At 34.0% G+C, this 16,164-nt stretch overlaps 1 protein-coding gene across 10 annotated transcripts in view; it reads right to left on the bottom strand.

The window, feature by feature from the left end:
- CCDC88A (coiled-coil domain containing 88A) overlaps positions 1–16,164 on the bottom strand; it is a 127,075-nt gene that overhangs the window by 19,038 nt on the left and 91,873 nt on the right. For all 10 annotated transcript variants that reach the window (XM_082357926.1, XM_082357927.1, XM_082357928.1 and 7 more), the window contains 6 exons: positions 13,935–14,099; positions 10,137–10,298; positions 8,753–9,030; positions 8,378–8,521; positions 5,517–5,703; positions 1,408–1,553 (listed from right to left, as the gene is read on the bottom strand). In XM_082357926.1, the coding sequence (XP_082214052.1) occupies positions 1,408–1,553; positions 5,517–5,703; positions 8,378–8,521; positions 8,753–9,030; positions 10,137–10,298; positions 13,935–14,099 (1,082 nt within the window). The remainder of the gene's footprint in view (positions 1–1,407; positions 1,554–5,516; positions 5,704–8,377; positions 8,522–8,752; positions 9,031–10,136; positions 10,299–13,934; positions 14,100–16,164) is intronic.

Below are 16,164 nucleotides of genomic sequence, written 5' to 3'. Positions count from 1 at the left end.
ATACATGCTGCCAAAAGGATTAAAGATCCAAAGTGGCCAGCCACAAATGTGAAATTTCTTTGAAATTTACATTTACCTTAAAAGTTCACAGAAACTCTACCTTTTGCTCCATGATATACCTGTGTATTAATATAAAAATAATGTTCCTTGCCCCAAATTTTGTAGTAAAATCGACGCTTCAAAAAATGTATGGTGTATCCTGGCTTCATATGTGCCCTGAGGCTCACCATTATATACATTAAGCCTGAAAGTCACATATTATTTCATGTACTCCTTAGGATAATGGTGGAAGTAGGTGTTATATCTCTATTTTAGAGAAAAAGAAACCAATGATCAAAGAAATGAAGTAACTCGTCTACAGTCACATAACTAGTAATGAGAAGAATTGGGATTTGAATTAGGAGCTGTCTGATTTCAACATCTTTGCTATTTCTATTATACTATGATGCTTCTCATTTAGGGAACAAGAGGAAGAGAAGAATTTAGTAAAGGTGAATCATGGTGTATTACAAAGACAATCCACTGAGCTAACCTGGCCAAAATCTCTGATTTTACCAGATTCCTCCACTCTCAACAGAGATACAACTTACCAATAATTAAGCTCTGTCAATTCTATCTTTCACATCTCTCTTGTATTGATATTTGATTTCAACTATCACTGCTTGTGAATTATTTTTCATTAGATTATTGCAACAGCCTTCTTAAAACTTATTCCTTGTCTCTATTCTCAGAACCTCCAATCTACACTCTAATGTCATCAGTGGTTTAAACAAACAATCAATCAAACAAACAAACAAAAAGCACAAATCTGATCACATTACTCCCCAATCAAATTTTTCAGCAAGTCCTTTGTACGGCAAAGAAAACCTTTGTCAAGTGGCTCCTGAGTGTTTAGCCACTTCTCTGCTACTCCTCCTTCCTCAATTTTGTTCCAGCAAGAACAATTAATTTTTAGATCCTATACCACAGTAATAATATACTTTCATCTCACCTCCTGTTTCTGCATTTGCTGCTCTCTTGGCCTGGTATGCCTCCTTAGGCAAACTCCTACTGAACCTTTAAGTCTCAGCTCAAGCAATCATCTTTAGAAAGCCTACCTTCTCTTGCAGACTAAGGTATTCCTTCCCTTATATTTGCTGTATTTCTATGGTTTCCTATACACACCTCCATTACAGAATTTATTTGTATTTCTTGCTTTATATTAATAGTTCATTAAGTGCAGGATCCATGTGTTTTTATGTCAGTATTTCTGGTTATTAGGCCAGAACATAAACATTAAAAAAATATATATCGAAATAATAATGTTGAAAATCAAGAAAAATTAGCATTGCATTTTCTCTGCCACCAGGTATGGCAATGATAAAATCATGAGTAATATTTCAGAGTGCAAGATTATTTGGTACCTACATGTACTGTCTTTGTTCAACATGAAAAAGATCCTTGCTTTCCATATTCTGCTCCAATAGTGTTCTGTTCTGTAGCATTAATGTCTGAATTTGATCTAGTAGATGTCGATTTTCCTCTTCTAAATTTCCTTTAAGTTGGCTTAGCAACTGTTTAAACACAAACATTTATTTTTTAAAATATCAACATTTATATTTAACATAAATCCCCCAAAACATCTGAAAAATATAAGTACTTCACAAAGATTTAAGTCTTCTGCTATTTGAACAATCAGATGGTTGTACTCTGATTAGAACATGAGTGATTATTTTAGTAATAATGACAGCTAAAGTACTGGGTTATGTGCTGGACACATATGTTTTCTTAATTCTCACAAACACTGGGTTTAACATATAATAAATTATCTAGTTCCAAAAACACTGCTTTCTTTACAGCTGTTTGACTTAGAGTCCAAAGCTAGATTCCTATTTCTGGCCTTCCATTTAAGTAGCTATAAAATGCTGAACAAATTAGTAACTCTCTGAGCCTCAATGACCCCACCTATAAATTGAGGATAACAACTCCCACCCCCCAAGACTGTTGCAAGGATTAAATAATATATGTAAAGTACGTGGTGTCATGCCTATGGCACACAGTAGGTACTTAATATACCTCATTCTTCCCCCAACCACTGTTTTCAAGAAACCTTAACAGTTTGTGTATAATTTTTATGGCTCGATCCAAGGGAGTCAGGTAATCTAGTATCAATAAATGGGTGGTATTACTACTGATTATTACTAGTAGTTAGACTGCCAGCATGATTGAGCTGCTTCTTCTCTGTAGTCAACAGAAATTAGAAATATGCCTTAGTTAGGCCAGAGGTTTCAGTAGAAGTCAGAGAGCCCAAAGTAGTGATTGTCAAAATTTAGTGTCACTTGTAGAATATATTTTTTAAACGTAGGGAAAAAAAGCAAGAAAAAAAAAAAAGATAAAGCAGATAGTATAATACTATGAATATCCATAAATAGCCATCTATATCTAACAACTGTCAATACTGTGCTATATTTGTTTTATTTATCTATATGTTGTTAAATTGAAATGCAACATATGTGGTAGACTCACTACAAAATTGAATGCAGTGCTCCTCCCTGTACCCTCTTGTGCTGTGACTTCTCACTTTTCCTATCAAGAAGTGGAATCTACTTCCCCTCTTCTTGAATTTGGAATGCCTCTGGCCAAGGGAAGGAGGCAGAAGTGATGGTGTGATAGTTCCAAGCCTTGGCCTCAAGAGGCTTATGTGCTTCCCCTCAGTCTCTTGGAATCCTATTGGAGGATGAGAGACCACATGGCACAGACAAGTTACACCAGCTGGGGCCACCTTAGACCAGGCAGCTCTCAGGGTACGTGCCAGCTAACTGCAGATACAGGAGCAAGGCCTACCAAGATCAACTGATGTTAGTGCACACATCAATGCAGATTAGCATATCTGCTCAGCTAACCCAGACTCATGAGCAAAAATAAATGTTTACTGTCCCTTACCACTGAGGTTCTATGGTTCTTATACAGCATTACTGCATCAGCAGACAACTGATAAAACATATATACAGAAAAAAGAACAATTTTAAGTGTATATACAGCCCAATGAATTATCACAAAATGAACTCATGTGTGAAGGAGCACCCAGATCAAGAAACAGCACATTAATTGTATTCCAGAAACACTTGTTGTGCTCTCTTCCAATTACCACCCCTTCCCACAAAGATTAACTACTATATGAACCTCCGACACTATGGATTCATTTTTCCACTCCCTCCAAGTCATGTTATTATATGACTTAGCCCCTAGCCAAGGGTTAGCATTTGACTCAAGTTGGGACAATCAGCCAGGGATAAGGTAGTTAGGGCCCTTTCTGATCTCTCCTGAGAAGTCTTCTAGACCACCAGTGACATGTAGGACCTTATCAAGACAAATTATGGCTAGCTGTCTCATTCCTTGGATCTCCACATTAAATTTCTGAGTAGTTTGCTGGTCTGTGACTTGCCACATCCAACATTCCAACCTCAGGCTATCTGAGAGTTGGCCTTTGACAGCACTCCTGGGTGTGGAACTCTCCTGTTCTCTGCTCAAATCAAGCCAGTCCCCTCCAGTAGCAAAGTGGTTGGTTTTCAAGGCTTGCCCCTTGCCTGAACTACCAGGTATGGAGAAAAGGGAGGAGGGGACTAAGAACGGGAGAAGTCACATGATAAAATGCCTCAAACAACCTCCTACCCAAAGCTGAGTAGTTTTTCTTTAATAAATTCTTCTCAACTTGTTGTATGTCTTTGCTTGAGTTCCAGAGCCCTAAAATGGTTGTTTTTGATAGTTCTGTCCAATTTTATTGTTTCCGGGGAAGTTGATTTTGTCATGTTCTTCACTGTACGTCATGTTCCTCTGTTAAGTGTATTACCCCAATTATATTTTATTTAAACTTTTATAAATCACAGGCAGAATGAATGTTCTATAATTTCTGAACTCTGTTGGGTAATTAAATATGTATGATTTCAAACTAATTTTTCTATTAGTTTGTGATTTCAGACAAAAAGCTTTCAAGTATTACTTTTCTGATGCAGTCTATTCCTAATTCCATTTAAGGGTTTGCTTAAGTGCCGGTTTCCTAAAAGTTCCAAGAAATTCAGACGTTAAGCTATACTCAAGCTTTAACAATTTAGGGACCAATCATAAAATTTAAGAATTATTTAAGGCTTTCAATATCCTTTTTCTATTTCAAAACTTTTATCGCTTTATCAAACCATCATGGGAAGAGGCATGGAATTATGTTAAGAGTAGAACTGTATACATAAGGCATATGTCACTTCTGTTCAAAACTCTCCCATGGCTCCCCTGTTTTACCCAGAAAAGTGTTTTACAAAGGCCTATAAAGGCAACGTATCTGGCCCAGGCATATCTCTGAGCTCATCTCCTACTACTCTCCCCCCTTTGCTCATTCCACTCCAGCCACACTAGCTTCCTTGAGTATTCCTCAAACATACCAGTATTCCCCTGGCCTAGGTTCACTGTGTGGGCTGTTTGCCTGGAATGTTCTTTCCCCAGATATCCACATAATAATACACTAATCTTCAAATCTTTGTTCAGGGATGCCTAGTTAAAATTTCAACCTATACTCCCTCATCCACTTTGGGGGTCCTTATCCCCCTTTACCCTACTCCATTTTTACTTGCACATAACTTATCATCTTGTAACATACCATATGTTGCAGACTAATCTTCAAAATGGTTACAGCAGTATTTCCAGTCCATATGCTCTTCCGGAATCTTGCCATTCACCATCAAGAGGCTGAGTCTATTTCTCTTGCCCTTGAACCTGGATGGGACTTTGACTGCCTCGGTGAATAGAATGCAGGGGAAATGATGCTGCATGACTTCTGAGGCTTGATCATTAACACAGAGATGGCTTCTGTCTGGTTCTCACCATGTTGTGAGAAAGCCCAAACCAGTCCATGGGGAGAGATCATGTGAAGAGGAAACTGATGCTTCTAGCCGACAACCAGCATCAACCACCAAACATGCACTCAGCCTTTCAATCTTCCAGCTGAGGGCCCAGATGCAAGTGGAGCAGAGACAAACTGGCCCCACTGTCCCTGTCCAAATTCTGACCCACAGAATATGTGAGCATAATAAATGGCTGTTTTATACCACCATGTTTTGGGGTAAATTGTTACACAGCCATATGTAACGAAACACTGAAACACTATATATTTCACTTACTTATTACGTTTATTGTCTACTTCCTTCCACCAGAATATAAGCTCCACAAGGAAAGAGATTTTTACCTTTTTGGTTTACTAATACATGCCAGGTGGTCAGTAAACATTTTTTCATTAAACAAGGGTTAATTTTTCAAAGTATCTGAACATATAAGTTTAAACTAATAATAAAAATTGTTGAAATTAATGATAAAGGAAGAAGGAAGTTTTTCTGAATGATCTGTGAATTTCAATTATCCCTGACCAATTTTTAGAAAGACCCTACTAAACATATACTGCTATTATCATTATTATAATATGATTGTTTACTTTTTAGGCAAGTCTTGATACCTAAAGAGAAGGAAACAGCAATTAAACTTATTAAGCTCACCTCACACTGGTTATTTAGCTTGGTGGATGTGATGTCCAGGTGTTGGTATTGTTCCTTTAACTTTGAAAATTCAGCTTCTAATCTTGTTTGTTCCAGTCTGGAACTATTTAGAAGACTTTTCAAGTTTTTATGGTCAGTTTGTAAAACTTCAGTCTCTTTTAAAAGCTGATTATATGTATGATTCAACCTATAATTAGAAATCATGATATAAATAGAGTTAGATTCTCTTAACAGATTTCATTATAATTTACACAGTGTGAAAATGCTGTAAATCACATTCAGACATACTGAAAGAATATAAAAGATTCTCTTGCCAGTGATTAAACTCATCAAGAATCAGTTTCTAGTCTGTAAAAACTATACTTTAAAACTTTTAAGTATTAATACGAAAATATTTAGATTAAAGGACAAAAGAGAAAATAACCAATCCAGTTTTGATTAACCTAGAGAATTCAAAGATTCTACAATTCAACATGAAAAAATAAAGAAAAATCAGATCGAGCAAATTAATCAATCCAGTATGAGACGTGGTAATCTATCAATCTGTTGCCAGATAACTGAGATATACAAACTTCAATCAAGATTTTAGTTATTGAGATTTGTGCAGTTGTGGCGAATTGTTCATATTTATGCAGTCCTCAATTATTCATGATAAATTTTGGATTTTTTGGTAAAAATCACAGTATAGCCTTTTCTGTTCCTTTCCACTATTATACCTTTAGAACAAGGTCCACTGACCTCTAAGAGGGAGATCAGCAAATTCTTTCTATAAAGGACCAGAGAGTAATAAATACCTTAGGCTTTGTGGGTCACATGCAATCTACAGCATGCTCTTCTTTTTTGTCCCCCACCACAACGTTTTAAGATGTAAAAATTGTTCTTTGTTTGGGGGTTGTACCAAAACAGGCTGCAGACTGGATGTGGCCTGCTAAGCTAGCTGTAGTTTACTAACCTTCATCTTATGGAAGGAATTAAGATCAGGAACCCACAAAAGGGCGGAGGAAGCCAAACAAAATAAACTTTTGCTCAGGATGGTACTTGCTCAGAACATCTAATAACTTAATTCAACTCATTTTCCAAAGAATTTGAGTAAGCTTATAAGAATTATAAATAATAAAATAATACATTTTAAAAAATCATGACTTGGTAAAAAAGTAAAATGGCAAGACCAGAAACATACAATAAACACTCCATTAATAGGTTGAATCCATGTATGAATGCATGCCATGTGTGTAACAGCTGGGCAAACCTCACTGAGGCATACAGACAGCTACATAATGCTTCATGGCAGGAGGGGATATAAAGAGGTAGAATATACCATGTCCTCAATATCATCCCACTGGCAAATACTAAAATAACCTCTTTAAGAGAGTTTTTTTACATTGTCCCTCAAAGCTGAGAACGTTAACACCAAAATGCAATTCAGTGAACATAATTCTAAAGAGACCAAGACAACCTAGTCCACCAACTTTCTTGGTTTGGCATTATCTAAGATTAAAACTTAAGCTATTTAGAGAAATGGATAAACTACTGTTCTTTAGATTAAGTCTTCACAAATATCTTTTATTTGTAAAAGAGCTCTTTCAGGTTTTACTTAAAGCCTTTTCTTCCCTTAGAACACAGGCATGAGTGCATAAAAGCTGGGCAAGAACAGCATTGAGAGATAGAAAATACTCTACTCAGGACCACTCTTCCCTTCCAAGCCTGCATAATCTTCTGGTTCAAGTTCATCATGCTCAATTTCTTCTTATCATTTAGGCTGAGTTCTTTCTGGAGACTCTTCATTAATGTATGCAAAACAGATTTCTGGAAGGTCTACTCAAGTTCACAAACTGTCCCAGTTTGGTGTGAATCCCAACAAGGAAAAAAGGTTAGGTTGAAGATGGGACTTCCAGACTTAACGCATTCCCCAATGTTATGTATGTAATATGTCCTTGTATCCTGTAAACTTGTCACAATTTGGTCTTCTGTTGTTTATACTGTACAAATACATGTTCCTTGATTCTAGCTTGGTGTTGAGCTTGTTAAAGTTCAAATCCATCAGTACAGAATTTCTAGTTGTAAAAATTCCTAAATTAAAAACTACTAAGTATGAAAATGAAAATGGCTCTAGAAGCCTAGGGATTTTTTTAATAAAGGAAAAGAAATAGATGTTTAATTCTAAAAATAGATTGCATTAAATCCATAATAGGACAAATACTCAATGAATGTTCCCCATTGAATTTTGTGTGCTGTCTTTCAGCACTTCTGCTACGGCAATGTAAAAGCAGTACAAATGTTTAGGCTGTTTAAATTTTTCAAAGGCTTCTAAAAATTTTTTGAAAATGTACTCTTATGAAGTAGGCTGATCACCAGTTGACAAGTTATGATTTTCCCAAGGCTTCAAATTAAAAAATAATTGCCCCATGGCAATATGAGACCATTAAAACCTAAGACAGTTAAAACTAAAAGTACAAACAATGAGCGAGAAAATGATAAGGCTGCTCACTTTTAGCACCTTCAAAGACAAGAATCAGGATACCAGACTAGCAGAAAGAGAAAGACAAAAAGAATCAGGTTTAATTACATTCTGTCTCAATAAAGTATGTAAATGCTATCGACATACATCGAAATTTTGTTTTATAATGTGGCTTAAAAACTTAATTAGTTGAATAAATCAAGAGAAACAATGAGAGAAAGCAGAAGATCCAGGTTTTCATCTGAGTCATTCTATAACTAGCTACATGATTTTGTTGGGTAATTTACTTATTGCTCTGGGGTCTTTTTAAAAAATTCTAAGTTATGGATGGTACTACAAAGGGGCAACATACACGCTGGATATAATGAATAATACAAAACTAAAATATATAAATATTTATTACCTATCATTTTCACCACAAAGTTTCTTGTATTCTGCAGCTACAGTTTCATGGTTTTTGTTTTTAAGCAGCATTTTTTCCTGTTCTACTTTCAGTGTTTTTTCCAAATCTTCCAATTGTCCTTTCTGTTTCAGTAACTGATTGTAACTGGAAAAAAAAGTTATGTATTTGGTTTATAATATTTCCTTAGAAAAAAAGAAAACATTTTAGAAATAAAGGAAACAATAGTAATTTATTAATATGTATCACATAAAACATGTAAATTTATATACATTTCCTACATAAATTATCTCAGAGCTGTTTAACATATACAATTTATTATATTACCCAATGAAAATTGGTTTTAAGTTAACAACACAAGAAAAGATAATAAATTACCGATCTTCAAGGTCTTTATGTTCCACCTCAAGATTTTTGTGGGCAGACTTTAGAGTTCCATGTTTAGCAATGAGAGACTCATACTCTGAAGCCTGTCGTTCATGCAGAAGTTCCAGCTTTTCATGATCTTTGATCAGAGAATCATAGAGAGATTTCAGGTCTTCTCGCTCTTTGATTACAGATTCATTTTCATTTTCTAAGGAAGACTGCTGGATTAGGAGTTGTGCATTCTGGTTCATAAGTGAGGTACTTTGGGAATTAAGAGTGGAATTTTCAACCTACAAGAATGCATACTGTATTAGACACAAGAAAAATAGCTTATAATGTTCTTTTTTTTAAAGTAAAAGACAATGTTGACTTTAGGAAGCACTAAATAAATCACTGCGTATATATTCATATTATACTGAGAAAATTTGGATTTTAGCACGCTAAAGAATAAGGTTACCATTTAATTTTGATTTTTGGTAGGTGTTACGATATATATTATGATATACATATCATATATATGTTTTGGGTTGAATTATTTAATTTAATTAATTTATTTATTTTTGGCCGAGCCGCACGGCTTGCGGAATCTTAGTCCCCCGATCAGGGATTGAACCTGGGCCCCCTGCAGTGGAAGCGTGGAGTCCTAACCACTGGACTGCCAGGGACTTCCCAGGGTTAAATTATCTTAAATGAAGGTGATTAGCAACAATTCCATGAAAAAGAACAAAATTTGAAATGCTAGTTTATCATTTTCTAGAAGTTGAGAGTTGATAGAAGTAAACAATTACTTGTGAATATTCAATTGGTAATTTTCTCAAGTCTAAATTAAATTAGTATTTGCTGTATCATTTGGAAAAGAGTTAGAGAAAGAACGACGTTTAGATTCAGAGGGGGAACTTCTTCACTGCTTTTTAAGAGGTTTCAGAGAGTTGCACTTTCCCCCACTTGACTGTTCTATTTGAAAAGACACTGGTAGTGTTAAGTGCAAGATGGATCATTTGAATTAAGGATAAGTCCAAAGACAAAATTCTCATGCTGTGTTGTTTTCCAGTAACTTAACTAATAGATATGCTGCAATCATACTCTAAAACAAGGGTTTCTACCTGATTAATTATTAGCAGCTTGATGAAACGGGTAAAAGGCCATAAAGTCAATATAAATAAAATTATCTTTATTTGATGAGTAAATTTATTACTTAATTTAGAGGCTCTGACATTTAAAAAATGCTGATATCCGAAAATTTGGCAAAGCACATACAGAAATACTTTATCTTCAACTAACTGTTAAATTCTCTCACTAGGAAACAATGTTACCATGTCTAGTCATCCTTATTTTAATAGCATAATAGCATAATTCAAGAGTTTTGTTGCATATCCCGATAATTTTACATTACAACCTGAAGCTTGGCATTCTGTGTTTGAAGAGTGGTATTCTGCTCCTGTAATGATACTGTCTGCCTCTGAAGTGCAAGAATCTGAGCCTGCAAATTATTGTTCTGTGTCTCAAGTTGCTTCAGTTGAGTTTTCAGTGCTTGCTTCTCTGCTTGCAGTGTAGCATTCTGAATAAAGAAAACACATATTAAAAAAAAAGCAGCATCAAACATATTTCTGTTTAACAAATACTAGAATGTTATACAAGTGTTTATTACCATTATAATCCAAAAAAATCTCAACAATCTTGAAAAAGAAAAAGACAAAACATTTCCCCTCTATCCCAAATTGTAAAAAGATATTTAATCTAAGGAAAAGAAAGCAATACTAAAACCTTAATATACTATTGTGTCTGTGCTCTGCCTGCTTTATAATGTCCAACAAGTAACATATTCCATTATACATATATTTATTAACACAAAAAACTAGAATGGGATTGTCAGTTCAATGGTTTTTATGCTGTTCAAAAGTGCCCAGAGTGCCTGGGGCTATGTCTAGCCAATGGAGTGTACCTTTTCAAATTGCCCAAAGGCAAATATATATATATATATATATATATACACATACAGATGTGCGCATGTGCACGCATATGCGTGCGCGCGCGCGCACACACACACACACACACACACACACACACACACACACACGTGGTGGTCCCAGGGGTAGCAGCAAAACTAAGTATTTTATAAACACAAATATTTGGAAGAGAAGCAGGAACAATCTAAGCCATCTGTTTAAAAAATTTAGTCCATAATAGACCTAACAGATGTTACGTATTTTCTTTAGTGTTTTTTTTCATGGCATAAAACACTCACTAAAACTCTATTTCATCTATAGGACTTATGGAGCAAATCCAAACAAAACATACTATTTTCAATTTTTCTAATACATATGGCCATATTTCAATTTTATAGTTAAACAGCTGAATTACTATGTAAATCATTATATTTAATGTGATAGATAATAAAATGTTTGTTATGGATATTACATTTTCAAGATTATTTCTAAATAAAAATTCATTTAAAGATTAGCATCAAAAAGTATAAACAAAGAATCCTTTAGAAAACCAAAACAAAACTTTAATGTACAAGGCCAGAATCTGTATAATTGCAACATGCAAAAAAAGTTACAACTGAATCACAACAGATCACTTTTATCATATCTACCTTATGGGACAAAGACAACATTCACTTTATAGGCTTTCAAGTTATATATACTACATATCACTGCATAAAAGGCAAGTCATGATTTGACCCATATATTATACCATAAAATCAAAGCTGAGGAAGAAAAATGCTTTAAAAATGGGTGTTGATATTGTACTTGTGTTTTGTTCATTTGATCACATACAAAGGATGAAAATAAAATTTACACTGGAAAATAATATGGAATAATGATGTACTTGTATACCATTTTGATACACCAAAGAGGTGAACCATTTTTCACCTACACATGTTAACTACTATTATAGGTCAGCTCTTTAGAAACCAAAATGTACAAACGCTAATGATAAGTCTGGGTATTCCCTAAGAATAAGAAAAATTCCTACAGTCTATAATGAATAGAAGAGATAACTGAGAGTAGATAAGATATCTCAGAACAGGAAAAAGTTTACAATGGAAAAGTATGAAGTCAACAATATATGTACTAGCAAATGCACAAAAATTACCAGTCTAACATAGGATAGCTATCTTTATAAACCCATCATCTAAAATGGCTAAACTATGACAACCAAGTAAATTTTTCCCCCAATGGAAATTTATAGAGGAAGCCAATGGAAAAACAGATTTCTCTTATACAACATTACACACCAAATTTTCTGAAATGTAATTATTAATCCAAGTGATTGATCTATACATATATATCACTGAATAATGAAACACAGGTATTCATATATGGCTGATATATATAAAAAAGACATAAAATAGCTCGCTAATAATATAAAACATACAAAATATTTTCTCCTATCACTTCAATAAAAATTAAAAGGCTGGTAATATCCAATGTTAATCTGAAAAAATAGGTATTCTGTTAGTGGGACTGAAAATTGATATTTCTGAAAAGCTCATACGATTATATCAATTAAAATTAAAAAGCAGAAACTAACACAGCATTGTAAAGCAATTATACTCCAATAAAGATGTTAAAAAAAAATTAAACACACACACATACACACTGAAATATGTATATATATATATATGCTCTTTGTCCTATCAATTCTACTGACAGGAATTTATTACCCTATGAACATGTTATATATGGATTTTCACTGCAGCAAAATCTGAAAATAACTTAAATGTCCATTGATGTGGGATTTATTTAAATTATGGTAACATGCACACAATGGAATAATACAATACACAGTTATTAAATAAAATGATATAGCTCTGTATCTGCTAAAATAGATCTCTAAGATAACATAATTGAAAAATGGAAATAAGATCCCACAAGTGTAAATCTGTAAAAGAAATATACGTCTATAAACAGATAAATCACAAACATTTTTCTGGGAAGATAAAACCGTTTTCAGTGATTATTTTTGGATGAGAAAGTAGAAATCAATAGTGAAGGAGATTAATTTTTGACTTCATGGCTTAAAGTTTTCAATTAATATTAAACTACAAAACCATTATGAAAACCATAACTATTTTACTTGTTAGCATGTTAAGTTCTTTAAGCTCATTTATCTTTGAAGGATAAATGGTTGTTGAATTTGATTATTTTCTACTGTCAAATATTTAGTAAACTCATTTAGTGAATATTTATTAAGTATCTGCTATCTACCAAGCGTTGTTTTACATACTGAAGGCACAGTGATGTAAAAGAAGGACAAGCTACCTGCGTTCAAGGAGGTTTTTTATAGTAGTCAAACAATAAATCAATGAATAAAATAATTTCACCGGTAAAAAGTTCTATAAAGAAACTAAACAAGGTAGTGATGTGACAGTAAATGGTTGAAGTTGGGGATAGCTACTTTACTGGGGGAAGGGGTCAGGGAAAACCTCTTGTAGAGGTTTCTCATATGTGTTACGAGACCTGAATGCTAACAGAAGCCAGTCACATGTTCCAGGTAGGGCAAGCAAACAGAAAAGCCCTGAGATAGGAACAAACGGAAAAGGCCAATATGACTACAATTAATTTACTTATTATGTGCCAGTCACTGTTCCATGTTTTCCACATATTAACAGATAATAATAATAATATCCTCTGATTAATAAAAATGGTTGGTGGAAGAATAATATGGTATAAGGTCAGAGATACAGGCAGGGCAATATCAAAAAGGATCTTACAGATGCAGTAAAGAATATGGATTTTATTATAAATGAAATGGGAAGCCATTGAAGATTTTATGTAGGAAAATGACATGACCTGGATTATGTTTTAAAAATAACTCTAGGTTACTACATTGAGAATGGGTTAGTTTGGGAGTGAAAGGGGCAGGCCAGTTAGGAGGATACTCTAATAGTCCAGATGAGAGATAACGGTACCTTAGACTAGAGTGGTAGCAGCAGAGATGAAGAGAAGTAGATGAGTTTGGGTTATATTTACAAGACAGAGTTGACAAAGCTTGCTGATGGACTTACATGAGGGTGACGAAGAAAAGAATATTAAATTATTAGTTTTTCTGTGTGTTTTTAATATTAAAAAATAAACCAGTCAAGAAAGTATAAAATGAACAAAGATACAAATTAGATAAATTTTCTGAGTTATATATTCAATGATCCTTTTCTTCTAGAAAACCTTATTCCTACTAAACTACTTACATTTCTTTCAACTTCAATTAATCTGTCTTTAACTTTCAGAAGCTCTCTGGTTGTTTCTTGACTTTCTCGCTCCCATTTGTTATCTTCACCAGAAATTGGAGGAGAGCTCTGTACCATCCTTTCCTCATCTTGTCTCTGCTTGAGAGCTTCATAATTCTTTTTCACCTAAAATTTTATTTAAAATATTTTAAAAAATTGAAGTATAGTTGATTTATAATATTGTTTTAGTTTATTTAAAATATTTTAATGGGGAGAAAACATACCACCAAGGTTATAATATTTATCATAATTAGTTTGACTCCACAATGGTCTGGTGAATGTGAGAGACAGTTCATTTAAAAATATGATAAGTAATATATATGATTATAATTATTATTATGATCACAATTTATGCTTTGTAAAATTCAAATCCTTTCCTGTAGAAATATTAAATATACTCTGCTTATATGCCATGTTCCTACAATATATTTTGTAATTTCAGATCCTACTGTTTATGACGAAAATATCACTGAAGGATAGATTAACTGGATATAGACATGCTGCTAAATACTAACAATTGTTTTTAGAGCTATTTATAGCTGATTTAGAGATTTCAGAGATTCCCATATCAGGAACAAATAAAGACTTGACACATGTTAATTCCCCTTAAAAAGATACCTGAAGTTGAAGAAGTATCTACATATGTCTGGCCTTTTAAGAAGGATTTTGTTGCTCAGAATGACCTATGTTAATAAATAAATGACTTCTTTATTCAGATACTGACCCACATAAAATTTCTGTAATTCATTTTTATGAAGAGTGAGCAATCCAAGGATATATCTTATCTAGGGTTTTCTGGTTTTCTGGTATAACCAAATCCTACTTTAAGAGAGCAAAATCAAAACTAAAAACTTGGGGACTTCCCTGGTGGTGCAGTGGTTAAGAATCCACCTGCCAATGCAGGGGACATGGGTTCGAGCCCTGATCCAGAAAGATCCTACAAGCCGCAGAGCAACTAAACCTGTGTGCCACAAATACTGAAGCCTGCAGGCTCTAGGGGCCGCATGCCACAACTACTGAGCCCACGTGCTGCAACTACTGAAGCCCACGTGCCTCGAGCCCATGCTCCGCAACCAGAAGCCGCCACAACAAGAAGCCCATGCACCGCAACGAAGACTAGACCCTGCTCGCTGCAACTAGAGAAAGCCTACGCGCAGCAACGAAGACCCAATGCAGCCAAAAAAAAAAAAAAAATTAAAAAAAACAAAAAAACTAACAACTTGGTAATCATCTAAAATTAACTATTAACTTAATTACTCTCTTCAATTTAAATTGATGATTATTATACTTATCCTGAATTACTAGTTTATCCTAGGAAATGATTATCATAAATTTCTAAATTAACCCCAAACTTTCTATTGAGACAAGGATATAAATGTTTAAAATAATTCAATGTCTGATGCAACCTTAAGAAGGCTTATGGCTCAAACTTTGCTACTACTACTGAGTTAGAAAATAATGATGTGAGACTAAAGAAAAAAAGATGCCAAGATAGAATGTAATTTAAATCTTGGCAAGTGACCTAACAGGTGTTCTGGGATCCTGATTTTCCATTTTTTTTTTTGAGCTAAAGACATATGTCATTATTAAGAAGGGGACCTGAGAAAAAAACTCAAAACTTCTCATTTTTAGCCCATTGTTCTTACAACTAAGTTTCAAAAATGGTTCCTTTACCTTATCTATCATTAATCAGAATCTCTAACTTATGTTCATATAGAAAATGACATATTTTCCATCAAGGTTTCTCAAGAGGCAGCATATAGGTGCCTTTTTATCTAATTTATTACTCTTTGCCTTTTAATTGGGGATGTTTAGACTGTTTATATTTAATGTGATTACTGACATGGTTTGGTTTGAAACTGCTATCTTGTTACTTGTTTTCCATTTGTCCAACCTGTACCTTGTTCTCCCTTTTTTCTTTTTCTGCCTTCATTTGGATTTTTTGATTCTAATTTTATCTCCTTTGCTGGCATTTTAGTTATACCGCTTTGTCATGCTATTTTAGCAGTTATTTTATGCCTATTACTCATATTTAGCTTTCATAGTCTATGTTCAAGTGATACACCTCTTCACATATAGTATTAAAAATTAGAACAGTATAATTCCAGTTGAATACATGTTTATGGCAGGAAGCTAGTCCAATAATAGTCCAATTATGCCAAAATGGCTGGAACTGGAAGATAATGATGGA

This window comes from Balaenoptera borealis, assembly GCF_965194805.1.
Source record: "Balaenoptera borealis genome assembly, chromosome: 15".
Classification (NCBI taxonomy): Eukaryota; Metazoa; Chordata; class Mammalia; order Artiodactyla; family Balaenopteridae; genus Balaenoptera; species Balaenoptera borealis.
This window is presented reverse-complemented; position numbering and strand designations above follow the sequence as displayed.